The sequence below is a fragment of the Dermochelys coriacea genome, chromosome 1 (assembly GCF_009764565.3).
Source record: "Dermochelys coriacea isolate rDerCor1 chromosome 1, rDerCor1.pri.v4, whole genome shotgun sequence".
NCBI classification, from domain to species: Eukaryota; Metazoa; Chordata; order Testudines; family Dermochelyidae; genus Dermochelys; species Dermochelys coriacea.
This window is the reverse complement of record NC_050068.2, coordinates 148,881,550-148,909,370: the sequence shown is the minus strand read 5'-3', so window position 1 is coordinate 148,909,370 and position 27,821 is coordinate 148,881,550. Positions and strand designations below refer to the sequence as shown.

At 37.5% G+C, this 27,821-nt stretch overlaps 1 protein-coding gene across 9 annotated transcripts in view; it reads left to right on the top strand.

The window, feature by feature from the left end:
* The window catches only part of DMD (dystrophin), a 1,935,994-nt gene that overhangs the window by 536,426 nt on the left and 1,371,747 nt on the right, over nucleotides 1-27,821 (top strand). Inside the window, exon 9 of one of the 9 annotated variants that reach the window (XM_043505417.1) lies at nucleotides 222-353. The exons of the other annotated variants lie outside the window; for them this stretch is intronic. Coding sequence (XP_043361352.1) covers nucleotides 222-353 — 132 coding nt within the window. The remainder of the gene's footprint in view (nucleotides 1-221; nucleotides 354-27,821) is intronic. 9 annotated transcript variants of the gene reach the window in all.

Sequence of the window (27,821 nt, the reverse complement as noted above, 5' to 3'; positions counted from 1 at the left end):
CTGCCTTTCGTGATGGGATGTCAGACTAAATGAAAACACCTCCCTATTTTCTGCCTAATTTTGACTGCTGCATGCTAGCGCTATCTCTAAGATTAAATTCAACTGCTGGTGCCCTCTCTCTTGTTTCCCTTCTTTTGTTCTTGAAAACAATACTCTACTTCTGTGCTCTACATGTTTATCAATGTATGTCTGCTTTTTTCCCCTTAATTTCTTCTTCTTAGATCACAGTCAGTGTAGCACAGGGTCACGTGCACACCCCTTCACCACCTAAACCTCGCTTCAGAAGCTATGCATACACACAAGCTGCTTATGTCATGTCCCCTGACCAAAAAGGGAGGCAGTTCCCTCCACAGGTCTGTCAACATTAGTCTTTGTTCTGAAAATTATTCTAATATGTCTGTGCTTGCTGTGAAATTGTGTGTGTACTTTGCTTTTTCCTATCTCAGTGATCTACCTTCTTCAATTTTGGTAGGGTCAGTCAAGTAGTGCCTTTTTGCTGAACACTTCAAGCTGGCTGGCAAAAATGTGGCATGCTATTTTTTAAATGTTAAGTAACATTCAAATACTGACATGCTGTTAGAAATTGTCTTCTTTTTTTCTGTTGTACTTGGTTTTATAAATGTTAAAAAGAATTGATTTTAAAAGCCAACTCCAATTTAAATGTAAGAGGTAATAGCCACACTTGACAGTCAACATTTTTGAAGTGGTTTGTTTATAGAAAAGCAGATATTACAGATTTTTTTTCTGTGTTCATTAAAGAAAATGTTGCATAATGATTTTCAATGAGCTCAGGTAGTTGCGGGGAGAGGGCAGGGAAAATATATGCACTATGAATGTTCTTTATATGACCTAATTTAACTTCGATAATAAAATACTATAGCTATACCATAGTCTTAAATATCCCACAAACAGATTCCCTCCAAAGTCAAGATCAGAGTCTACGCACCTCATCAAATGCATTCAGTGCAACTCAGTGCAGTGAGAAAAAGAGGTTAGGAATCCTCTTACTAGGTATTTTCAGAATTCTCATTATTACATAGTTCAAAAAGTGTAAGAACTGCAGTGTCATGTAGGTTGTAATACATTGTATAATATGGTATGATTGCCTTGAATTTCTTTTGGAAAAGAAAATTGCATCTATTTGGCCCAGCATAACAATTTGAGTTCTGTAGTCGGGGAGCCATTTCTTCTGTCTAAATTGTAAAAATATATTTGAAAATAACATTTTTTTTATTCAACTCTGTTCGAGTCTTCTGTTATGGTGTCAGATAATTTGCTGAATTATGACGTCATTTATGGAGCCCATGAAGAAAATCCTTTACATAGGAAGACGTAACATCAATCACTACTGTAATGATTAATGCAACAGTTAGTGTTTAATATTGACATGGTTAATTTCTTCTACTGCAATATTAAACTAATACTATAGCAGGATAGAAACTGATGATTTAGCTTGACTTTTCATAATGATAGCCACCATGAGATATTTGTTAACTTTTAGAACAATACAATGGAAGTCTAATGTACACAAAGTAATTCAAAAAAGATATCTCACAGAGTAACAGAAGAACCTATTTGCATCATTCAATCCTTGTTCCTATGTTCCAGTGCTCAGAAAAGATCAAAAGATATAAATCTGGGATTTATATCGTCTGTGTGTTGAGCATGATGATAATTACTTTATTTGGATCCTCTTGTGATAGTGACTGTACAAACATTTCTAATTGATTGTCCCTCTACCAAAGAGCTTACTGTCTAATAGTTAAGACATAACCGACGGATGAGACAAACAAGATGCAGCCACTAGGCTGATCAGTACAATTCTTAGCCAGTCAGTAGTAATGATTACAACTTGCCACCTGTTTATTATTAGAGAACAACGCTCCTTTGGCAGGTACTATTATTGATTAAGAAAACAACCAAGGTTGCAGTTAGCTGTTAACCTCTCATCTTTGAATCAGCATGTCAAGGTTTAAGATGAAGAACTTTACTTTCTTAATTCAGGAAACTGTCCAAAGTGATAATTGATGCTATATATATAGGACGGTGAGATACTTTCATAATCCCACCTGTCTGAGCCAGTTCAATTTTTTTCTTTCTTGTAAGCAATAAAGGTTACTTCTGGACTCTCACTGGCTCTCCAAGTCTTTTCCAAACTGATTGTGATCACGATTTTCAGAATGAAGAAGATAAAGTCTCTAGATTTATTGCTTCCATGATGAGCTTCTGATCAAAGCCAGTTCTGTTGAAAAGTCTGTGGTAGACACATCAATGCTAATCCAATTTCTCTTTTTCCATACTACTTTCTTAAATTCCCATCTGATTAATTTCAGAATAAGATCTCTCACTTTGTAGTTTACCCCAAGGAAAACTCAAGAGTCTCTTTCGCTTGATCCTACCAATTTCAAAGACCTTCCCAGGTGACTGGCTGACAAGGTCTTCATCTCCTAGAGATGATGGTTTTCTGTGCAGATACGTAGGCAATCATTCCTCTCAGACTTCTGCAGCCTTTCATCTTTATAGAACTATAATTACAAGCTCCTGGGTCTGTTTTTCACTAAGAGACTCAAAGAAGAAATATCTTTCATTAAGATAATGACTATCCAAGAAGAATCTTCCACAGCACTCTGCTGAAACTGCATGTGATCTAAATTACCTCAGGTGCTAGTGTCTTCATTTGTGGTGTTTGGTGGAGTTCTCATTTAGGGGAAATGGTCCAGTAAGATATCTAGTCTAAGCATGAATGTGAACTACTTGGAACTCAGAACAGCTGCAAATGCAATAAGAAGACTTTTTTCCCCAAATATTTTGAAACATCTTTCTCTAATTCTGTTGTAAAGCCACTACAGGATGACTGTTGCTTATGTCAACTGTCAAAGGGGGAAAAATATAATCAGAAATAATAAACTTCTGTATTGGTCAGAAAGAAGAAAGTTTGCACCCAAAGCACTTTCCCTCACAATATTGAATGTCACTCTCCTGCTTGATGAGCAGACTATGCAAGACCTGCACCGCATTCCCATTATCAGTTACCTTCCTCAGAAGCCCCTCCACTCCACAAGCTACCATCACAGAAGTCAATTACTGGCAACAAACACTGGTGAGTGCGGAATCTATTTGTCTTTCCCTTCAGCCCCAACAGACTGGACAACAATCATCTTATGGCACCCAGCCTCAGTGGTTTTCCCACCTTCCTCTCCTCCAACCATGTGTTCCAGGAATAGCCAAGAAGTTTCTGTGACCATTGGTCTTTGGAAGCCCCTAAACTTGAGTGGCCCCACCACAGCAGCAACCAGCCTTCTCATATTGGCCACAGACAGCAATACTGGACTTCCTGCTTTTTGGAGTCGTGCCCACTTCTGTCACTATGGCACTGTCCCCTAGATACCTTACCTCCCCACCCATCATCTATCACAACTCTTCTCTTTGTGTCTTCCCTTTTGGCACTTTCCAACCTCTCTTCACTTTTACCAGTCCTTTCCACCCAACTGGCTTGGTCCTCTGACCATTTATCCTCCAGACTACTTCCCCTGTTAACCCCACCCCATCCTCTTTAATGTCTTCATTCCTTTCTGACTTCTTGCTTGAGATGTCAAGAAGATGCACAATGGCTAGGCCAGTCAATCCTCATTGCCCTGATTATAATGCATCTGTCACACACACACACAATCATAATTTTCCTCACCCTATTTAAGCAGAACCCTCTTTTACATCTATTCTTTAGACTGAGCTGAACTGCATCCTGTTTGAAAATTCAGGCCTCTTAAAATGTTGTTACTCACATAAATGGTGGACGTTCTGTTGAAACCTAGGGAAAAAAAAGTCTCTCTCCCTTACCTACCAATGAATATGGAGAGCTTTTATAAACTGCTGCAAATCTCAGGGTATAAATTCACTATCCGCTTCCAAATCCTTTATTGTTGAATTCCTTATAGCAGGATTAAGAAAGGTCTAAGTGCAAATTATTTATATGTGCAAATTTTACATCTCCGTTATCTCTCAGACAGATCACTTGCTCTGCAACTGCACATTTTCTGTTCCCTGAAGGCAGTCTCATTAGTGAAGCTGTCTATGTGGCTTCCCTTAGAAAAAAGGGACCTTCAACCTAGTTCTTGAAGCTTTGTCAAAAACACTTTTTGATTCCCTCTCAAGTTTCTTTGTTTAATCTCTGTCAAAGTCTGCCTTCTTATTGTATCACTTTAGCTCCTTGAATATCTGAACAAGGAGCATTTTCCATCATATAACTTCCCCTTCATTTTTTCCAAGCATACTTGTTCTCAGACCAGTTCTAATTATGTACACCAGCATAACTCTACTTTACTTTTCACCTGATTCAGAATAATACTGGCTTAATTTTGCCAAAAACACCCTATGTAAACCTGTAGGGCCTAAAGATATTGTCTTTACAGGACTGCACTGTAGAGAGATTTCAGTTTTTAAAACTCAGAAGATCCTTCATGAGGGGCAATCATTTTTATTTGGAAAAGCTTCATTTAGGGGGAAAAATGTGGCTTTATATTTATTAAAAGATGATATGGGAGCACAATTTGCAAACATAACTTTAAATAGGATATCCAACATCTACATTTTGTTTTTAAATTAGTATTTGTATATATAAATATGCCTTTGGCAGTCTTATTTGAAAATAGATCTGCCAAAACTTTTGAATTTCTGGTTCATAGAAAATTTTAAAATTTTCTATGAACCAGAAGCTCTGTAAAAACGTTTGTCTCAGGGAAACATTGACGCATGATCTTTCTGAAACAAAATATTTTCAGTAGGTTTGAATTAAAATAATTGGAGCTGTATAATTAAACAATAATAGCCCATGAGAAGGGCATTTCCTGGTATTTGATGACTTGCAAGGGGAATTGAGAACTGTAGCTTTACCTCGGGCCTTCAACCTCACCATTCATTAACTGTGAGGAAATTTCTGATCTTCAGGTCATTAGTGCTATTTTACAAATGAGATAAAATATTTCTTCTCAAGTTCTTTGTGCTCCCACTGACATGAATTTTCTTGTATACAGTATTGGACTTTTCCTAGCAGGTAGTAAGTACAATAACTAGCTCAGAAAGCAAAACTTCATTTTGAATGTTGTTCAAGATTTATAATACTTAAACTGAATTTACTTAGCTAAGACACATTATTATTATTAAGAGAATGATGGCTAGAAGCCCTCAAGTGTTTTGGAATCTTGTCGTAGCAGGAATTTCCACAGTACTCTACCCTCTGCCACCAAATTTATTTGATCTTACTTGTCAGAGATTATTTCTCACAGACCTCCACTCCATGCCCCTTTAGCACTCACATACACAAGAGACACCAGGGTACCGAGCAGTAGTGCAAACTCACTGGCTTTTCAGTGAATTTAAAGAAGAGTTTTCCTTGCTTTGAGGCTGTGATCCAAATACCCTTCTGTTACTCTGTGGCAATGTATCCCTCAGAAATGCCCTCTTAAATTACAGTAAGGCAAGCAGAACTAGAGTTATAACATTAATTTTTTATATTTCCAAGGCCAAGCATACAATAGATGAACCATGAAATAAAAGTGACTTATATGGAAAACTGCATAGCAAAAAGCTAACTAGAGTGTTTAGTTATTGATAGCCAAAAGCTTAGCTGTGCAGGAAAAAGTAGAGTGATTCCTTAAAACAAGCTGTAATGGACCAGAATCTTTGGGATTTTACAAGAAATTGGATTAAACAAAACAATGTAGTTTAGCTTTCTCTTCAGGTGTGTATGTGTGTTTTAGTGGCTAAGGCATTTCCAATGAACTTTAGTACCATTCCTGGATGCAGGAGTTTAATTCCATATACTAACCTCATACAGCTTTGCACTTGACCTTACTGAATTCTGAGATACTGTTGTGGCTTTTTTTCAATTTAATCATATCCAGACTACCAGAACATCTAGTATGTAAAAAATATAGAAATGAAATACTGTCAAGGAATACACAGTAAAGGCCTTGATCTTACAAATGGATCTTCATGGATGGGCATTTAACATCAATGCGGATCCCTTTCTGGGACTGGGGCCTAAATCTATAAAGCTTTGTGTCATTTCAAAAGCTTCCCCTCCGCTTTCCCCTGGCAACCCTTCACATTGCACTCCTCAATTACTCCTCTAATTTCTTTCTCTCAGGGTCCCTTACTGCGTCCTTCCTTTTTATCTCCTCTAAGTTTTTGTATAGAATTGCCAGCAAACTAAAAAATCCATTATTCACCCAGCTCAAATACAGTCACTCAGCATTAACTCAGCCACTCTATCGGATCCACAATGGGATCAACAAACCCTCTAAATGTCTGCTTGACCATTCTAAATGAATGATAATGGACAACCTATCTTTGTCCATCACCAGGAGGAAATCCGCAACTGTCAAGATAAGGCATAAAGCTAACTGCCAGGGATCAAATAAGAGAGACAATATGGATGAGGTAATATCTTTTATTGGTCCAGTGAAAGATGTGAGCTCCCCCACCTTGTCTCTGTAATATCTTGGTACCTGCATGGCTACAACAACTTTGCATAGAACAAGGGATCAAATAAATCAGATGAGACTAAGTGATGTTTAAACACCCCACTTGAGTGCAAATGGCCCACATGCTGAACTGTTCTTTGAGATAGGTTTCAGAGTGGTAGCTGGGTTAGTCTGCATCAGCAAAAACAACGAGGACTCCTTGTGGCACCTTAGAGACTAACTTGATTCCTTGTTGTTGTTCTTTGGGATATTTAAAGCTTGACAATATTTCTCCTAGTGTCAAATGAAATGTCCGTTCCCATAAGAAATACAATTATTTAAAAAAAAAATTATAAAAGTCATACCTTGTCACAGTGCTGTTCACATTTTCTTCTTGTTCTGCTTCTATGATTTTTTGTGTGAAAGAAACTAGATACTCTTTATTTTTTGCTAGATTTGTTTTGCCAAATTGTAGGCAATTATCAAACACTGTTGCAATGCAAAGCTTTAAAACAGAGGCATGGTTCTGGATGTTCTGTTCTGAGGATCAAATTCCTGCTGACATTGTTCAACTTTCTTATACGTCTTTGGCAATATTTTTGACGGTTTTTCTTGAGATTCTGGTAAAGTGCTATAGTATACTCTGGTGCATCATATTAGAGTTGTCTGCATATAATTTATTATTTAAAATACAGCTGAAGATTTTCAAGTGACTTAGTTAAAAACGATGCTGGAATGAGGAATATGATATGGCTCTTGTCCAGGACCATACTAAATTATTATACTGCTTCATAATGAGAATAATGCGTATCATTCATAAATTGTAGAAAAGCTCTGGATCAAATATTCTGTTTTCTTCTATCGTACATCAACCCATAATCTAATTAGGAAATTATTGTAGTATTATACTAATAGATGGTTGGCTGTATCATAAAATGATTTGTACTTTCTTAACTTGATATTGATTGATGTCTTAACATTTATCTATTTGAACCTTGGAGATGGAAAAATGTGTAGTTCATTTCCCCTGCTATGAATCAAATATTTTTCCCATACATGCTATCGATAGTCAATTTTTGTCTTTGATTTCTCGTAGAGTTAATTAACATGAGACGTGTATGCATATATGATGATTTTAAGTTTAGTCTTTTAAAATATATTTAAAAATAAATAAACAAAATTAACTATAATTTAAAAGTTAAACAATAATAAAAATTAATAAAATACATTCTGTAATTGGTGAGCCACAAATTCTTCCTTTGCTGAGAGTAAAAATGGCCCATTTTAAAGTGTCGCCCTGGTGAGTGTGAGCAAACATATTCAACACTAAACATGAGAGAGGTTCCAGGGAGAAAGAAAATTTTGATACCTCAAACATTTCTTGCTTCTGTTTGTTTTCTCTCTCTTGTGTTATACTGACAGTGGGAACTGCAAGCCTATATCTCACTGTTCATGGATTTGAAATACTATAGATTCCAGATGTAAATTAATAGCAAAAAAAATGCATATAAGAGTAAAAATAAATAAATAAAATACACTATTAAATCTACTTATATACAGATGTCTCTTCCAAAGGTAGGCTTGGTGTCCTATTGTAAATGGGTGTGGTATGCCAGAAGCTGACACATGGAAACCAAATGAGGAAGATACACACTTTATTTTGTTGTACAAGGAAGCATTTTACAGACTAACAATAATAGCAGAATTACTTGATTATTCCTGTATTCAAATGTCCAGTCAAATAAATCAAATTAAGTACTTGACCCCTTTTTTAGACCTTCAGAATTGAAACTATAAAGAGAAATGGCTTATGGCAGTATGTGGGTTGGGTGCGGGAGTTGCATTAATTTACTAGACAGAAATGCCTGAAGTCTTTGAACCATGATTTAAGGACTTCAATAGCTCAGACATGGGTGAGGTTTTTCATAGGAGTGGTTGGGTGAGATTCTGTGGCCTGCGCTGTGCAGGAGGTCGGACTAGATGATCAGAATGGTCCCTTCTGACCTTAGTATCTATGAATCTATGAATCTATGAATGCTAATTCAAAAATATACTAGTGAGTCGAGCCTTTTATTCTTCCTTATGATAATGTTCCCTGACATGAAGATGGGTGCTCCTTTGATACATCTGCCTTCGCTGAACATGTCATAAGGGACTTAAAGATTAGCTTGAATCCATTACCATCAAGTATCCCTCCTTTTCACTTTTATGCGACTGTAAAAACAAAAACAGGACTTAAGCAAGCAATTCACGTGCAAGAGTTGTCCAACAGCCATAGTATTTCATGTTCAACCCAACTTGGGCAGTAGATCTTATACTTTTCTCCATCCCTTATAAACTAGGAGACCCAAAACAGTACCTAAATCTAGACTTTCTGCATTGATAGAATCATAGAAATGTAGGGTTGCAAGGGACCACAAGAGGTCATCTAGTTCAGACCCTTGTACAGAGACAGAACCAAGTAAACCTAGACCATCCCTGACAGGTATTTGCCTAACCTGTCCTTAAAAACCTCCAATGGATGGGGATTCCATACCTCCCTTGGAAGCCTATTCCAGAGTTTAACTACCTTTGGGTTAGAAAGTTTTTCCTAATATCTAATCTGAATCTCCCTTGCTGCACATTTAAGCACATTAGTTCTTGTCCTACCTACAGTAGACATGAAGAACAATTTCACTGTCCTCTTTATAATGGCCCTTAACATATTTAAAGGCTGTTATTAGGTACCCACTCAGTTGTCTTTTCTCAAGACTAAACACATTTAGTTATTTTAACCTTTTCTTAATTTTTCCTCATAGATCAGGTTTTCTAAACCTTTTATCAGTTTTGTTGCTATCCTTTGGACTTTCTCCATTTTTTTCCATATCTTTCTTAAAATATGATACCTGAAACTGGACACCATAGTCTAGCTAAGGCCTCACCAGTGCTGAGTAGTGAAGGACAACTACCTCCCATCTTACATAAGACACTCCTGTTAATACACCCTAGAATATTAGCTTTTTTTGCAAGCACATCTCATGGTTGACTCTCATTCAGTTTGTGGTTCACTGTCATCCCTAGACCATTTTAGCAGTACTACCATTTACCCGTTATTCCCCATTTTGTAGCTGTGTATTTGATTTTTTTCCTGCGTAAGTATAGTACTTTGCCCTTCTCTTTATTGAATATAATCCTGTTGATTTCAATTTGTCAGGGTCATCTTGAATTCTAATCCTGTCGTCCAAAGTGGTTACAGCCACTCCCACCTTGGTGTCATCTGCAGATGATAATACCCTGTGCATAGTCGCTATCATTTATTTTGTCTCATAGCCCTTTGTGGTAAACTTTTCAGCTACTTCTAAAACCTGATATTTTTTTCTGTTATTTTCAGTTGACTCTCCTACCCCAATAGACAAACTAACAATAAAGCAGAACATTTTCACTTATAAGGTGCTTGTAACATAATATTCTTGTCTACTTTCTATGTTTCCACAGATTAAAACATTAGAATTTTCCCAAATGGTTTCATCTAAGAGGCGTGTTGAACCAATGAATTAGTCTGAGTGGTTTCTGTGATTTAAATATTGCAGAATTTGAAATCGCACTGTGTGTCATGTGGGTTCTTCATATCTTCCATAACTATTTTACTGTATGATGATAGATTTGTGCTCATTTTGTTTCATGATTTTTTGGGGGAAAGGATCTTTATTAAAAGTTGAATAATTCTTGCACACTAGGCTCATCTCTGGACATTTATCTGAGCTAGTACAAGTAAATGTCGAATTTCCTCAACGCTTGTCCACTCTCTTTATTTATTTATTTATTTATTCATTCATTCATTCATTCCCAAAGGCAGGATGAAAAAGCAATTGCTTTATCTGCAGTGTTATCAATTAATTTATACAGACTTTAGCTACAAAAACAAAACAAAAACTAGTAATGTTGAGAAGGTCCATTTGGCTGCTAAACACATAAAAATTTGGCTTACTGGACACATTACTTGCTGTAAAATTTTATATTGCATTATCTTGTTCAGTGAAGTAAATTTAACTTGGCACTATATTCTGTATAGTGCCAACTTGTAGCTGAGTGAATTAATTGCACTTTTCACTTAGATGAGGTGTAAGCAAATGGAGTGCTGGGAGCAATACCAATGCTACATATTTTCAGTTTGTGAGTTGGATACAGTGAAGAATGCAGTCACTTGCTGTTGTTCATAAGTCTACCTCTCTGTTCCTCTCCATAATTCAAATCTCAGTATCCTAGGGAGAAAGTATCTTGTGTGGGGCAGCATTGTTGGCTGGTGGATAGAGTACTGGGTTGGGAGTCAGGAGACCTGGGTTCTACTCCTTGTCACAGATTCAGGGTAACTGCGTCTGTATCTCTTCTTCCCCACTCTCTTGAGGTCACTCCAGGAGTGTCCAGTAACATCTTTGGTCTCCAGTCATCGCATTCGTTTCTGAGTGGGCAGTTTTAAGGTTGCACAGCTCCCTGCCTTACTCTGTGATATTCCCAGCAGGCTGTCTGCCTAAAGGCCAGCACCTACACTTTGCTTTCTCTCCAAGGGCTATGAACAGTGTAGTGCCAGCAGTTACAAGATACCACACAGCTCCTTCTAAGCAAGAACATTTATTCTTATAAGTAGTATAGCAAAAACCTGTAAAAATAATAAACATTCCCATACACATGCTAAAAGCTTACCAGAGGTCACCAGTAGTCTTATGGGGCCCTGATAGGCCAAAGTCTTTTCAAACTTTTGCAAGGTTGAGGCCCTATCCATTTGCTAGATCTCCCCTCTCCCCCCCCCTTTTTTTTTTGTCTGTCGGTCTCTGGAAAACCCAGATGGAACCAATACATGCAAACCACCCTAGGGAGTGGTACTTCTCTAGAGTCTGTTTACATGTGATTGTCCTTTATCACCACCCACTCTTCTTGATTCCTGGGGGAGCTATGATAATGATCTCCCCTGAAGCCACATACAATCACTGTCCGACAGCCCCACACAAACTTAATAGAACATGATCCTGTGATTCTTCTTGGGAAATCCAGGGCTGAGTTGCCACCTTTTTGCCACCTGCCTGCAGCTCTAGGGAGTCTTGTCTGTGCCAGCTGGGTGTTGGCTCCCTAACACCACCACCAGCCTGTCAGCCACTCAAACACCCGTCTGGGCTATACCAGCCCGCCTTTGCCCTGTAGGTTGACAATAGAGGCACTCACTCGCAGTCTCTTCAATGTGCCCCTGCTGTGGTGTCCAGCTCCTGATCAATGGATATCTACTGAAGTCCCAGATTCTGTGTTCATGAAGCACCTACTCTCATTAAGGTACCTCCTCAGTGAATGGATCTCCAATCTGTAATATACGAATCAGTCTTTTGTCTTTATTCACAGCCAGGCGATCCCCTTGCTGTCCTATCATCCACTTTTCACTTCCAGCTGTTTATGGTGTGTATAGATTGTCTTTGGTTTTCCATTGACTTTCCTGGGTTGGTGCAAATGGGGGACAATGCTGCAAAACATTACATAACCAGGGAGGGGGACAATTCCTTCCCATTTGAATGGGCCATCACTGAGATATGTTATTCCCTGGTGACTCACTTTCACTCCAAGGGCATACATTTCAGCATAGTTACATTATTCCTTAACTATTACCCATATATACATCTCACAAGGACCAATAACTTGCTAGCCTTCATACATGAATACTATAAAAGTGGCGAGCTAGGTGCAGTGAGTTTGGCAGGTCTGAGACAGGAGTTGCTTGTAAAGAATGCCGAACTTTTTGCCAGTTAGCACCAGTGGTTTTGTCACGGGTCCCCAAAGATACTACATGTGCTTACAATATCTGTCACATGCCCCTCTCACTTTTCAAACATGTATATGTTGTGCCCTTATATCTGACACTGATATAGTTAAGAAGATACAATAGTGTTATAATTACATAAAATTTAAGCAGTTTGGGTTTTTTATTAGTTGTTGGCTCTGAAAAATTAGTGCATACTGTGCAGCATTTCAATCACCCGCACCACAGGTAGAGCCATAATTGAGAGGAATTTCACTTTTTTTCCTGAACTAGTTGTGAGAATGCCATGCTATGCCTTTCACACCAGCAGCTGTACAACTCCTCCATCACTTTTTGTAGGTAAATCTAAACTATTTTAAAATTACTTGTAAGTGCAATGCAAATGCATCTGAAGTTGGGTTGTAATGCTGGGATGTTCAAATGAGGCTCATAAAGTTAGGTGCTGAACTTTCATTGAATGTCAGTAAGGGTTGGGTGCCTAATTACAATGGGCCGCTTTGAAAATCTCAGCATAAATCATTACAGTGTGAAAGGAAGCTACCAAGTTTTCTTCTGCGTTTAAACTTGTAAAACAACTGAATCAGAGTCCATTGAGTTATGTCTGACTGTAGTTTGTAAGAAATGTGTGAGAGTTCTGGGGTATCTGCTCACTCAGTAAGTAATTAGGGTTTGTGACAGTCAGTCAGCTCTGGATATTTACTGACAGTACTGACCTTTGAAAGGTCAGATTGCTTAACTGTACTGATTGTCAAAGTGCCAGGGTTTTGTCAGTGGATTTGATGAAATGCAGACCATATACTGTACTATCTCTCATTCAGCAGACGTTTTGGGATATTTTTTCATGGTATCCTTGTTATCGGTGAATACATCTTGACTAGAGATGAATCTCAGCTGCAAAATTCATATCTGGTGGTGAATATCGAATACTCCCTCAATCCAAACTTTGGAGGCATTTGTATCTGAGGTATGGGATTATGTGTGTGGGTGTAAGTATATTGAGAAATTATACTTTACTCTCAATCATGTTAAGATCTTATCTGAGTTAAATGCAATAATGCAATATCTATCAAAATGGACATATCAAAAACCCATCTGAACCTCTTGGCTTGAAATGTCACAAAAGCAGGTGAGATATGAAGTAGTTCAGGTTTTCAGCTATGTGGAAAGACCACGAGAACATTCTTTTCTCTTCTTGTTCTGGAAATACACAGGGCTGTAAAAGTATGTCGGTGTGAGTGGGAAGGAAGTTAATCAGACTTATTTGAAGCTAAAACAAGATTTGGGTTGAGTTTGAATTATGTGTAAAGCCTCTGGATGGCTTTTTTTTCCAACCAGTTTGACCATCTGTGACAGAGTACTAGCTGTAGCACCCTGGTCACTTGGCTAATTGGATAGCAGAGAAGATTATAGGCTTTATTGGAGACAATTAACCTGTTAAGGTGAGAGTGTTGACTAGGCTATGAGATAATTAACTTAATAAGGGAAAATATAATTGGCAGGAATAGGAAGTAAGGGAATAGCTCAGAGACTGAGCTGGATGTTGTAGAGAAAGTTGGGTGAAAAGCTCCTCCTGACACATGCCTGCACTATGTTCTGTGATGCTGGGAATCTAAAGATTAAAAATCCACATTCAGAGAAGGAATGGCCTGTGTGTATATTGTGAGTAAGAGACCATCCAAATGGGCCAGGCAACATGGCACACCAGGTAGCTAAGGCAACGCCTTATTACATAATCCCTAATCAAGAACTTCAGGTAAGTTTGTGAAAGTATGTATATGTGTACACTTTGTACAAAGGATAATATAGTAAAATGTACAAAACTCTGTGGTGTTTGATAATGATCACATAGTATAGTAAGTGCTTGTTTGCTAGGAATCAGCCTAAATGTCTCAGGAAAATCTATAAAATATATTTTCTTCATAAAATAATTTCTTAAAATGTAAAATGAAATGGGTTTGCCTGATGGTCAAGCAGAAGGATGCACATGCTGCCATGTGGGAGATCAGAGTCTGGGTCTCACATTTTCAGACCAGCAGTATGGAGGGAAATACTTTGCGTCATGCGCAAGTGACTCCTCTCCACTTCAAAGTTTGGGCAACCATGACTTGCTTCAAAAGAGGGCCATTAAAATGTATAGAATGTAGGGATTAGCTAAGTGAGGCAATCAGAAGGATCAAGCGAGATTTTCCTGAAATTATACCTAAAAAATAATGCAAATGCAATGAAAATTGGGAAATGACCCAAAAAAATACAGAATATACCCATTATATTCCTCTTTAGGAAATGAAGATCTTATAGAACATAGGAAAAAATAATTCTACAGAACATTATCACACTGTGATGGCCTTATTACATATTCTTACATGTATCTTTTGATAGAATATTTTAGAATAGCAATAGACATTGTGGCCACTGTATTCAAGTGACTTGAAATTTTGGATGCTTTCTCTTTTTGGTGCTCGACTTGAGACACTGCTAAGTGGCCTGATTTTTTAGAGGATGGGTGCTTAGCACTTTGATTTGTGTTGCCTCAGCTTGTTTTATAGCAAATTAAATGAACTTTGGGTGGTGTGATGAGTCATCCAGTTCCAACTATGCTGATGAATGCATCTCTAATCAGAAATTATTTTAAATGGTGAATATTACTTCATAGTTTAGGTTTTAACTGTTTGTAAACTTACATTTTTAGCACTTTTAGCAACATTGGATGAATGGGGACAAAAGACTGTAAAACTTTCTTATAAACTAGCTTTTGGAATATGATGTTTTGCAAATCACTTGCAAAAATTACCATAATAAGCTTGTATTGCTTCCCATGCACAAATGAAAATCTTCCACATTGTTCAGTTCTCACTTTTTAAAAGAATTAAATGAATTTCTTAACTTAGGGATGATATGCAGATCTTGCATGAATATAAATGGAATTTACATATGTAGACAGAGTGGAGTCTAGGCATATTGTTAGAACAAAAAACTGAAAATAGCTAAGTACTTGCTGTGTGAATTTCTTGTTTAGTGAATATTTTTATAGTGTGAATCTTGGTGTTTTATTTTAGTCTTTAGAGTCATATCTAGGTCTCTGACTTGTTTTCTCTCTTTCTCTGTTTCATAACTTAGTTGACGTGGCAAGGTATGCAAGTTTTGCAGAAGTTGATACATGATCTATGTCTAGGACAGTTCACACCGTAGAAATGTACTTTTATACTGTTAATCCATTTTGTATTGGTGTTCATTTCTGATTCAGTGACAGCTATCTACATATTGTGTTGTTATTTCTGCAGTCTTTGTGTCTCACATTTTTCATCCTAAATTTTAGAGTTTTCTTCATTTTTTTTAACGGAAAGTCTATTGCTATGTCTGATACCAAGTATTGTTCTTGTACTATGTATTTTATTCAGTGAAGTAGAAAGCATCTCTCATATTCTATTTCATTATCCTTATTCTGTGACAATGATCAGGAATCCAGTCTACCTTTGGTTTCCAGTATGTTTTGTGTTTCCAGTTTGTATTCTGATGATATGCTGCCAATACTTTGATGAGGGGATCCCACAAAAAAATATTCCCTTGTCTGTCATAAACCATAAGTACAATAGAAGTGGAATAGGGGGATGTTTGCAGACAGCAGAGGTGAGGTACTGGGGAAGCTATTAATTTGTTCTCCCAATTTAAAACAAAATATAAATCTAAGGAAGGAGGCAGGACTACTGGATAAATGAAATTATATATGCTGAGAATGTTTGTATTTATAGGAAATATACAGAGCTACAGTGATCTAACACGATGGACAGGTTGTATCATTTGACACACATTTGAAATGTGTGTGTGTTGGGGGAGAAGGAACAGGTTGGAGGGGATTGAGATAACTTATATGTGGCCTGGGCGAATCCTTTCCCAGCAATGTTTAACACCTGACACTTGGTGCACTCTGGCTCTCTGCTCCAAAAGTTTTTAAAAAAAATCTCTCTTCTCAGAAATGTATTTTATTATCCCAGGGATAAGTCTCTAATGGCAGGGATGATTTAGTAGTATCCAGAGAGTGAGTGAACTAAATCCAGTACAATCACCCTGATGCTCCATTCACTTTGGTGCAGAATTTTAAGAAGTGGTTCTCTCAAGCTGCCAAGTGTCCCCTCTAGCACATTGCTGTTATAAATCACTAATGCTGTATATAGTGAGTCTCTTTCTGTCTTCAGCCCGTTTGACTGTAGTAAGGTAATCTGTCAGTGTAGTCCATCTGCAGAAGTAAAAGGATGTTCGCAAACTAGATTTTTTTATAGTTTTGGAACTGCTCTTTTCAGTAGTTCAATTTTCTGTCTTCATAGGGTTTGATCTAGAGTCTTAGATACTATTCACTTTTTTTTTAAAGAGTTTGTGTAATGATTTTGGATGTAAAAGCTGTTGAGATTTGAAAATGCTACTGTATAGAATTAGAGTATGCATTTATCAAAATTTTTGTTTCGGGTCCTTTAGAGAGTTGAGTAGATGGGGGATGCAAGTTTCTCTAACATGGAACAAGAAACTGACTTCTTTTGTGATTATCAGCAGAAATGGTCTTCAGCTGTAGAACTACGGTTGGCATACTTATTGTGTAAAAATTATTTTTGTATGTAGAGTTTCTGCTTGCATATCATCCCATTCAATACTGCCCGTAGTGATGAATTTTTTCGTATCCATAAAGTTATATGCATTTAATTGCATTATTGAATTATTCTAGCATTGGGTTTATACATCCAAAGCTTGGGGGAGATGAACATTTTCAAAATTAACGTTTATTGGTCCAGTCAGTTGGGATTTCTAATGATGCCCAAAGAGTGAACAGTGACATTTTCACACAATGGAATTTCCATACAGAGAACTTGCAAGTGAATATTTCCGTTGTTTGTTTAAGAGCTATTGCTAATTTAAAATGCAATTATACTTTACCTTCATTATAACATGACCCAAGAAAGGTTTATGCTGAAATATTAGTGTTATAAAAAATTAATTAGGAATTTTCTCTGGGATAGGTCAAATTGATAAAGCCCATTGCATTCAGCTAGTTCAGAGTGGCTTTCAGGGAAAATAAAATAGATTTATAACACCTAACAGTGTCTCAGGAATTTAAACTGATTTATTGAATGGCTCAGGGGCGTGGGAATGTGAAATGGAACCTATTACTGATGGGTCAGTAGTGATAGGAAGTTGTCATCTGGTGGTTGTTTTGTGGCCTTTATTAAATTAGTTGGTGGTCTGACTCCATTACTCAGAGAGCTTGTGTGTACATTACACATACATAAAAATGCTTTTTGTCAGTCTCCGTTTCCATGCCCATTTGATGCATGATCTATCTTCTCACACAAAAGAGGCATGTTTTGGTGGCAATCTTGAAGAGTGTGCATTGCTGTTTCTTATATTGGACCTATTCTGTGGCTAAATAAGGACTTAAGTTTACAAGGCTTCCTGTCCTGCACTTCTCATAACACCTGTGGAACCATGATATTCCAAGGATAAAGAATTCGTAATTCTTGGCCTGATTGTGCTTGCAACCCATTTAATTACTTGTTATGATTTCTGCATGAAAATACAATTGAGTTCAATGGAACTACTGAGTTATAATTACTATACAGTACTTGTACATAAGCACTACACTACTACATAAGTGTTTTTGTTAGTTTTTCATGTTTGTCATATTTAATAATCATAGGGTTGCTAACGTCGTGAGAATAAGTCTTTAGGAGTTAAGTGAAATAGTTAGGCTCTGATCATGCAAGCTGATCCATGCAGTCAGAGCCCATCTGCTTCATTAGGGTTGAGGGTGCTCATAAGAGTCCATCTGCACAGATCAGCTTGAAGGATCAAGACTAATGAGTATAAAAAACATTACATTAAATTTATACTTTTGACCAAACTCTGTAAACAGTGTACATAGTTTTGCTACTGAGATAAAATTTCCTAATATTTGTGATGCCTCAAGTTTAAATGGCCACATGTTAAGATCACCTAGGAATGTTGTATGGATGTAATATGAAGCCAAAAGATAATCCTCTTCACTGATTTTGTGAAACTGTGAATATTTAGATCATGTTGTTGTTTTCCAACTGGGGGGATGTGGAAGTTCAATTTTACAAGTTAAAATGTATGAAGTAAAAAGCAGTTGTGTCAAATCAAGAATTTTAGGTAAATGCATGCAGAAGTTTTTCAAAAACTGAAGGAAAGGAAGCATATGTTGTTGTTTTTTCACTTAGTTAAAATTGAAGTGATGATATGTGTCTCTCATTTTATTTTGTAACAAAGTGGACCCAAAATGGAATAAGAAAAGGAGTACTTGTGGCACCTTAGAGTCTAACAAATGTATTTGAGCATAAGCTTTCGTGAGCTACAGCTCATGTCATCGGATGCATTCGGATACATTCAGATGAAGTGAGCTGTAGCTCACGAAAGCTTATGCTCAAATAAATTTGTTAGTCTCTAAGGTGCCACAAGTACTCCTTTTCTTTTTGTGAATACAGACTAACACGGCTGCTATTCTGAAACCAAAATGGAATGTTACTTTTCATGGATAACACAGCATGAAATTCATGAAAAATTCAAATTCAGAAAAAGCTAGAAAAGTATGTGTATGACTCTGAAAATGCCAAGTGCACATAACCAATGATTTGTAGTTCCTCTTGTATCTCACTTGAATACTTTCAGCTGATTGATGGGCGATGGAATAGAATTAGTTTGAACAGGTATACCTAGCTTATATGAAATGATGTCCATACTCCATTTTGATAGAGCAGTTACAGAAAATGTGTTCCTGATTGTTCAATGTATTTGTGCTACAACCTTCTCATCAGAAAATAACACTTTTTATCATATGCTTAGAAAAATATGAGCCCTGTAGAACATAATGAATTGCAATAACTGTTTGTAGGAAAGCATGAGTACAAAGGTAGTGCTTCTGATACTCAGGATACACCGCTGGAGTTCCATTGCTGAGATATTTCCAAACTTGCCAATGGAACTGAGGAAACGTGATTCTGGAGTTTTATATTTATTTACGGAGATGTTGAAATTAGAGAGAACCCCCAAAATGGTTGTAAGTTTGTATAAGGGAGGGGTATTCTGGAATTTTTCCCTCAAACACTAGTGCAAATACTGGGAGGAAGCCAAAATAATCTCCTTCTATAACCCAAACTTTTTTCTCTCTCTCATTAAAAATCCTTACTCATGGGGAAAAAAATGACTTAAATATTTGGTATTTTCACTCCAACATTGTTCAGTGTTCAGCAGCACTACCTCTTCACAGTAATCCTGATTTACCTGTCTTCCATTCCATTTCAGGATCCATTCCAACCTCTCCCTCCCTCTTAGTGGTCAAGATTCTTCATGAAATTTCCCCCATCCCACGTCTCTGATCTCATCTATTCCTACTTGTTAGCTCATTCCCTCCTTCAACATTTCCATGTGTCATTTCCCTTTCTCTCTGCAGTGTTGCAGAAAATGTTTTCCCTATGATGTCCCACCACGTCTTCCCTTTTTCCCTCTCTATGTTGACTCCATGAATCTCTTTAAAGCCAATCCAAAGACAAATCCCTTGGCCTTGTCTGTGATCTTGAGCCTGGGCTTTATCAATCAGATCTTATGTCCTCAGCTTCTAATTTTCCCAAGTTCACTCATTCTCCCTTTTATTTGGTTTTGTATCTGTCTTCATTCCTACCACATGTATAGATGCTATGGCACCTGTAAGTGATACTGTGATTTATAGTCATCTGTATTGGCGCAATCCTTAATGCTGGTATGGTATTTTAAAGAAGTAAAGTGTTTTATACAGTAAGGACAAAATATGTATTACTCTTAATCATAGGCTGTAATAATATGTGAATCCTTATGGAATTTTTTACTTTTGCACAAAGGATGCCACACAAAAAAGTATTATGTAATATTCTGTGGATTGCTATGTTAAACACACTGTTACTTATGGAAGAATTAAAACAGTTATTTATGCAGGGTAAAACACAAATCTTAAAAGAAAAATCCAGCAGTAATCCAGACAGGGCTTCTTGGCAGATCTCAGTAGGGAGATGCTGTAGACGCCAGTGGTAGATGAGAAAGGAGGAAGTGAAATATTTAAAAGAGGGATTGTCAGAAAGAGGGAAGATGAAGGAAATGTTCCTGAAAGACAATCCACCTTATTATATATAGTATATTTTTAAAACAAGCAAACTTTGAATTTTTGGCATATAAACCTGTTGAAGGGTTCCGGTAATTACACAAGCCAAGCAAACTTCCTTCCTGTAGTTTGTGTCAGCAAAACACATTAATTTAATTCACTGTTGTTATCTAAGTATTTATACTTACTCTTTTTATGTACCCACTTCCTACCCTTTGGTTACATATTATCTATGAGCAGTGAGTATTGGGTTAAGTGAATTTTCTTTTAGCAACAGAACTCACCTTACTATAAAATGTTTTGTGCTTATCTAGTATGCTGTAAATATATATTAACTATTGTATTTGAGAAATAATTTAGCATGAACTACAAAGGTAATTAGTGTGACAGAACAGTAGTAAGTGTGGTGTTGAGGGTAATCGCATGTGCTGTTTTATACTGCCTTTTCTTTTTTTACCATCACCAGATAACACGGAAGGTTTAGACTGCCTCAGAAAGAGTATAAACATGGCTCCTAAATATGTGGGTTTAGCATATTCGCCTGTAGTGTGAACATCATTTAGTGGAAATCTTCCTTGTGCTACAAATGGCTAAACAAATAGTATGTGCTGTATGTGAACTTCATGGTACACAACCAAATATGTTGGGAGGAGGGGCGATAACTGACTACAGTAAAGTTGATCCCTACAATATAAAGTTGTTTTAAAATGACCAGAGTGCTTTCATCATTCTAATAAATATTTCATTTTCCACATGCAAAATCGCTGCACAGTGTATATCACACTGACTAAGTCAAATGGCATTATGTGCACTCATGCAATACTGTTTCCCCCCATTAAAAAAACAACTCCTCCTCTTCTTGTTGATGGTAATTTTTTATTTGCATATGTATGTAAGCAAAATCACTTTCCCTTTTATAGTTTTAAATTTCAATGTGTACTGAAATGAAAGGGAGGGACAGATTTCAGAGTATTTGTGGGATGTGGGGGCCTGTATCTGCTAAGAAACAGCTGCAGTGCCCATAACTAACTTGGCATCTATGCTCATTTCTTCTTTGAGGATGCAGAAAGCACTGGCTTTTGGTACCAGTAGTTACTTTAATTAGGACCCCCTAGATAATCCAGATGCCATCGGTTTGTATCACAGTGGAAAGGAAAGTAGTTGTTTTTTTTCCAGGCTTTTATTTTTTTAAGCAGTTTTCAATGGGACAAACATGATGGCAGCAGCATTAAAGGGATACTTAAAGTTTTAAGACACAATGTTGGAGCACAAAAAAACCCCTTATCTGTGCTCTGACACTTACATTCTCCCAATTAGTTTGTGGATATAGAAGATTCAAAGAACCACTTCAGGAAGACTGCATAGTTTCTAAACATGACTTTCAGGGTTATATTGACAGAGTATCTTTGTTAATATCTTCCCATGCTTATATAAGTAGACTAAATGACACCATATGGCACTATCTGGATTTATAAATCCCAGTCTGTAAATTAAAAAAAAGGGGGGGGGAAGTTCCTTAAATTGAAGTTTTGTTGTTTTTAATTTGCCATTTTCAGCCACATGTTGAGACAAGTAACAAGAATATTTGACTTATCTGTTACTTTACACCATATTGCACATGTGTATATAACCAAAAAAAACCTAGCTGCTTTGGTTTTTTGGCTGTGAATTTATTGTTTTGGAGCAATGGAAAACTTTCCTATATATATTTTTGCTTCAATTCAGTTTTAGGGATGGCTTTATAAAGCCCAGGATGATGTGTGAAAACTAAGGACAAAACATTCTTCTTTGAGGGGATTTGGCTACAGCACAAATTCCACAAGAGCTTAAGTGAATTTGGAGTCTGGTCATCTTTAGGAAACAATGAAAAACTTTCCTCTTCGACAAAGCATTTCGAGCATAACAGGAGAGAGACTCACAGTGTTGACATCCTACCCTCTTACCCACAAGAAGTCCCCAACTCTCCCCCCATGAAAACCCAGAAACTAACACCTCAGTCAATCCCAAAACAAAAACATGCCCCCCTCAAATCTGTTCCACGCAATTTTACCTGGATACTATGGTCATGAGCAGTAGTATAAAACCCTTAGATAAGATGAAATTTATTTAACTGAAGCTGTTTGAGCAGCCTAAACTAATACCCCAAAACTACAATTAGCAATGTACATGCTTGTTCTTGTATTGCATTTGATTCTCTAGATGTTCACATTAAAATGGTTTCAAAAATGAATAAACAGAAAAAATATATAAATAAATGTAGGCTGTGCCTTTGTATCTCTTTACATCACACCTTAAAACCACTTCTGCATTTTAGACTCAGTATCTAAATTGGTTTATTTGATTATCAAATCTTGGATTTAGCCTACAGAGGGGTTATCCTGAAGTGGCTCCTACCATGATATGTATTGAAAAGTTGAGACGTTTAACAGAACCATCCTGTTTTTGTAGTTCAATATGATAATAAGATTGATATGTTTTGTTTGAAATAGGTATCACAATAATAAGTTGTAGGTTGATATTTTGTCCTATGAGAGTTCAACCCATCCCATTCCCCAGAAAATAAATACTACTAGAGTTCATGAATTTGAAATTATTTTATAAATCATGGTTCTTAATTAGTATGTCTTGCTCATGAAAAACAAATCCACAATTAAAAACAGCATTGAATACACAGGACAATTTAGTCAAGACTTTGAGCTTGCAGTTTGACTCAATTATTAATTCATGAATGGAGTCTCTCATTGGCAAAAATTTACACTACAAGACTGTTTTATCTTTTGGGCCAGGTTGGTATTGTGTGCCTCTTGTTCTATGGCACTTGTAGCCCCTTAAGCTTTTTTGAATCCTGTTTTGGATCCTGACCTGTGGGAACAGTTTTTATTGTTGGTGCTCAGTGATGCATTAACATGAAAATCTACACATATTTTTGAAGGTTGTGATCATCAGGGAGGAATAGACCCACTATAGACAGGTTTTTTCCATTTCTCCTCTGACTGATTGCTGTATTAACATTCTGCAATTGTTTTTGTCCTATGTTCCTATCAACCTTTGTGAAAAGGCCGAAATCTCCTTTTGATATTCAAGGGGGGAGTAAAGTGTATCATTGGGCTTTAATAGGGACTTACTACCATAAATGAGGAGCATGATGCATAGTCAGTAACTAAATAACTTAACTAATTACATTTGACTCCTGGATATTTTTGCTAAATGTTTAACATTGATATTTCCTTCCTCCATCAGCAACTCTCCTTCACCAAGACACTGTTACTGTAGAAAGAAAAGGAGAACTTGTGGCACCTTAGAGACTAACAAATTTATTAGAGCATAAGCTTTCGTGAGCTACAGCTCACTTCATCGGATGCATTTGGTGGAAAAAAACAGAGGGGAGATTTATATACACACACAGAGAACATGAAACAATGGGTTTATCATACACACTGTAAGGAGAGTGATCACTTAAGATAAGCCATCACCAGCAGCGGGGGGGGGGGAGGAGAAAAACCTTTCATGGTGACAAGCAAGGTAGGCTAATTCCAGCGGTTAACAAGAATATCTGAGGAACAGTGGGGGGTGGGGGTGGGGGGAGAAATAACATGGGGAAATAGTTTTACTTTGTGTAATGACTCATGCATTCCCAGTCTCTATTCAAGCCTAAATTAACTGTATCCAGTTTGCAAATTAATTCCAATTCACAGTCTCTCGTTGGAGTCTGTTTTTGAAGCTTTTTTGTTGAAGGATAGCCACTCTTAGGTCTGTAATCGAGTGACCAGAGAGATTGAAGTGTTCTCCAACTGGTTTTTGAATGTTATAATTCTTGACGTCTGATTTGTGTCCATTCATTCTTTTACGTAGAGACTGTCCAGTTTGGCCAATGTACATGGCAGAGTGGCATTGCTGGCACATGATGGCATATATCACATTGGTAGATGTGCAGGTGAACGAGCCTCTGATAGTGTGGCTGACGTGATTAGGCCCTATGATGGTATCCCCTGAATAGATATGTGGACAGAGTTGGCAACGGGCTTTGTTGCAAGGATAGGTTCCTGGGTTAGTGGTTCTGTTGTGTGGTGTGTGGTTGCTGGTGAGGATTTGCTTCAGATTGGGGGGCTGTCTGTAAGCAAGGACTGGCCTGTCTCCCAAGATCTGTGAGAGTGATGGGTCGTCCTTCAGGATAGGTTGTAGATCCTTGATGATGCGTTGGAGAGGTTTTAGTTGGGGGCTGAAGGTGATGGCTAGTGGCGTTCTGTTATTTTCTTTGTTGGGCCTGTCCTGTAGTAGGTGACTTCTGGGTACTCTTCTGGCTCTGTCAATCTGTTTCTTCACTTCAGCAGGTGGGTATTGTAGTTGTAGAAATGCATGATAGAGATCTTGTAGGTGTTTGTCTCTGTCTGAGGGGTTGGAGCAAATGCGATTATATCGCAGAGCTTGGCTGTAGACAATGGATCGAGTGGTATGATCTGGATGAAAGCTAGAGGCATGTAGGTAGGAATAGCGGTCAGTAGGTTTCCGATATAGGGTGGTGTTTATGTGACCATCGCTTATTAGCACCGTAGTGTCCAGGAAGTGGATCTCTTGTGTGGACTGGTCCAGGCTGAGGTTGATGGTGGGATGGAAATTGTTGAAATCCTGGTGGAATTCCTCAAGGGCTTCTTTTCCATGGGTCCAGATGATGAAGATGTCATCAATGTAGCGCAAGTAGAGTAGGGGCATTAGGGGACGAGAGCTGAGGAAGCGTTGTTCTAAGTCAGCCATAAAAATGTTGGCATACTGTGGGGCCATGCGGGTACCCATCGCAGTGCCGCTGCTTTCATCCAGATCATACCACTCGATCCATTGTCTACAGCCAAGCTCTACGATATAATCGCATGAGAAAATAATGAACTTTTAATCTGTTTTAAAGTCCATCTTTAATACAAAAAAATCCCAGTGTACATATGAGTAAAACATTGAAAAAAATCTTTGACTCTGAAAATTTAATAGAGTTTTTAATCTTCTTACCTTTCACATTTCAGCTCACTTTGCACTTATGGTTTTCAGCTTAGGTGGCTTCATTGGATTTCCACCCCCCACCAGTCCTTATTTAGTGGCTCTTTATTTATGAAGTAAAGAAAAGATGCTTAAAGCGTAGACCTAGTAAATTTATAATATGAGAAGAATACATTTATCTAACATGCATTACAAATTCCTCTGGCCTTGACAGATTCAGTTCAAATTAATACAGTGCTCACTGCTGCAGTAGCAGCAGAAGAAGCTAGAATGTTGGTTCTTTCATCTTCAAATCAATTCCTTTGAAGCAGAAAATCCTCCAGAGTACACTGTGGTGAATCTAAATAAAAAATGAAGCTCTATATATGCATCTCTCCCACTCGTACTCTTTCTCTCGAGTCAGTCATCCCTTACCTCAACCATATCACAAGACAAAAATAAAATCTTAACCAACTATCAAAATATATATGTACCCTTTTTGGCATTGGGGATTTTATATAACCTTTTAATACTTGGTTACTCATTGCCTCATCCTACAAATATTCCTTTACACTGAAATTTATAGCTTTTCTTTGCTCAGGCCGTTACGGTTTCTCTTTGTTTGTTTTTCTCCAATGCAATTACAGTTAAGTAGTCATTCCACCTTAGCATCCTGCCTTTTCATCCTCATGTCTGCTTTATTGTACACTGGAACATACAGTTTGCCTTAGCAAATAGGGCCATTAGTTCATTAAGATAGGTACTGCACCCTGCCTTTCGCAGTGGCCAATGAACGATTATTAAGAAAAATCAATAGCTATATTTGATAAGGTATTGTGGGATGTATCGACTCTTCAGAGATAATGGAAGAAATTCTGCCAATGTGAAAAGCCCCCTACTCTGAAGATGTCCTTGGGAAAACAGTCCATTATTATAGGTGGGCTTGGTATCATTGCCTATTGTTAAAGATGTGCAATACTATCAATTATATCACCATATTTTCTGGTGTTTTTAACTTTGCCAAACTTTTCCTGTTTGGGCTGAAATTTTCCATGCCTGATGTTTGCCTGTTTGTTTTTTGTTTTGTTTTGTTTTTGCACAAATTAAAAAATTCTTGTGACCTTTTTTTCCCAGTACCTCCATTCTTTGTAACAAGGATTTGATATTTGGCAAGGGGCAGGAAGCCATTTCAGTCAGGAATGTGGTGTTTGTTCAAATCCTTGTACCAGTCTCTACAAATTTGGCCAATTTATAAGCTGGGGGGGATGAATTTCTACATGCTCAGTAGAGACTGATTAGATTTTAGCAGCTAAATTCCCCAAAGATTCTGTCCATGCTGGGTATGTTTCATTCAGTGATAAGCAGGACTTTTCCTTCATTTGCAGCTCTGGGCTGCTGCAGCTATGCCAGGTTCGGATCTGGGCACCGAGAGAGAGAGCCGAAAGAATTTCTCTTCTATATTCTGTGTAATCCCCTTGCTGGGTCAACACAGTCTGGAGAAGAAAGTGCAACCTTAATTTGGTCATCTTCTGCACATGGATTATGATATAGTAGCTAATTGCATACTATATTTCCCCCAGGATCCTTGCCTTATTCAATGAACAGGATGAACCTACTCTGAGGATGAATAAGGGTTATATAATGAAAGGAGGGTGTTATCTGTAGGACCCTCATCTCATTTGTTGCAAAAGCTAGAAACTTTTCTGAATGAAGCAAGGGATTGCAGGAAGGGGGGTGGGGGAAAATGATTTCCAGTGCAGTTGAATGCAGCCCTGGAGAACTGGATTCTCTCTCTTTTTCTGTACAACAGAGTTTCTGTATGATGCTGGGCAAATCACTTAAGCCAAACTTTTCAGGGTGCCTGACCTGAGACACTAGGTCTGATTCTCAGAAGCACTGAGAAGTCTCAGCTGGAATTGAAATCGGTGTGAGCTGTGCTTTGAACATATGAAGTGCTATATAATTCTATCTAAGCACTCCAAAAAATCAAGTTTTAGGAGTCTCAAACTGGGCACACAAAATTAATGGATAGTTTTGACCTTAATATCTCTGTGCCTTATTTCCTTATCTGTATAATAATACTCACTCCTCTCACAGAGATGTTGTAAAAATTCATTAATCTGAAGTACTCAGATACAATAATGATGAGCATCATAGAAAAGGCCAAAAAGTAATGAATAATTCTGTCCTTGAGCAGTGTCTAAATAGTGAATAGTAAATAAAGTTTAGGGCCACATATTGAACAATGAACAGAAAACAAAATGCTGAATAGTTGCTCATTAAATGTGCACATTAAGTGAGCGCTCTGTATGCTGAATATGGCAGAGGTCCTGTGGAAAAAGTGTGATCATGTCATTGAAGACTGTATCATGACGCACATGGGAATCAAATAATTTCCACATGCAAATTTAATTCTGGCATTTCCTAGCTGCACTTTGCAACTGTAACGGTATCCTTTTAAAATCATTTTTGTGTGCTATGC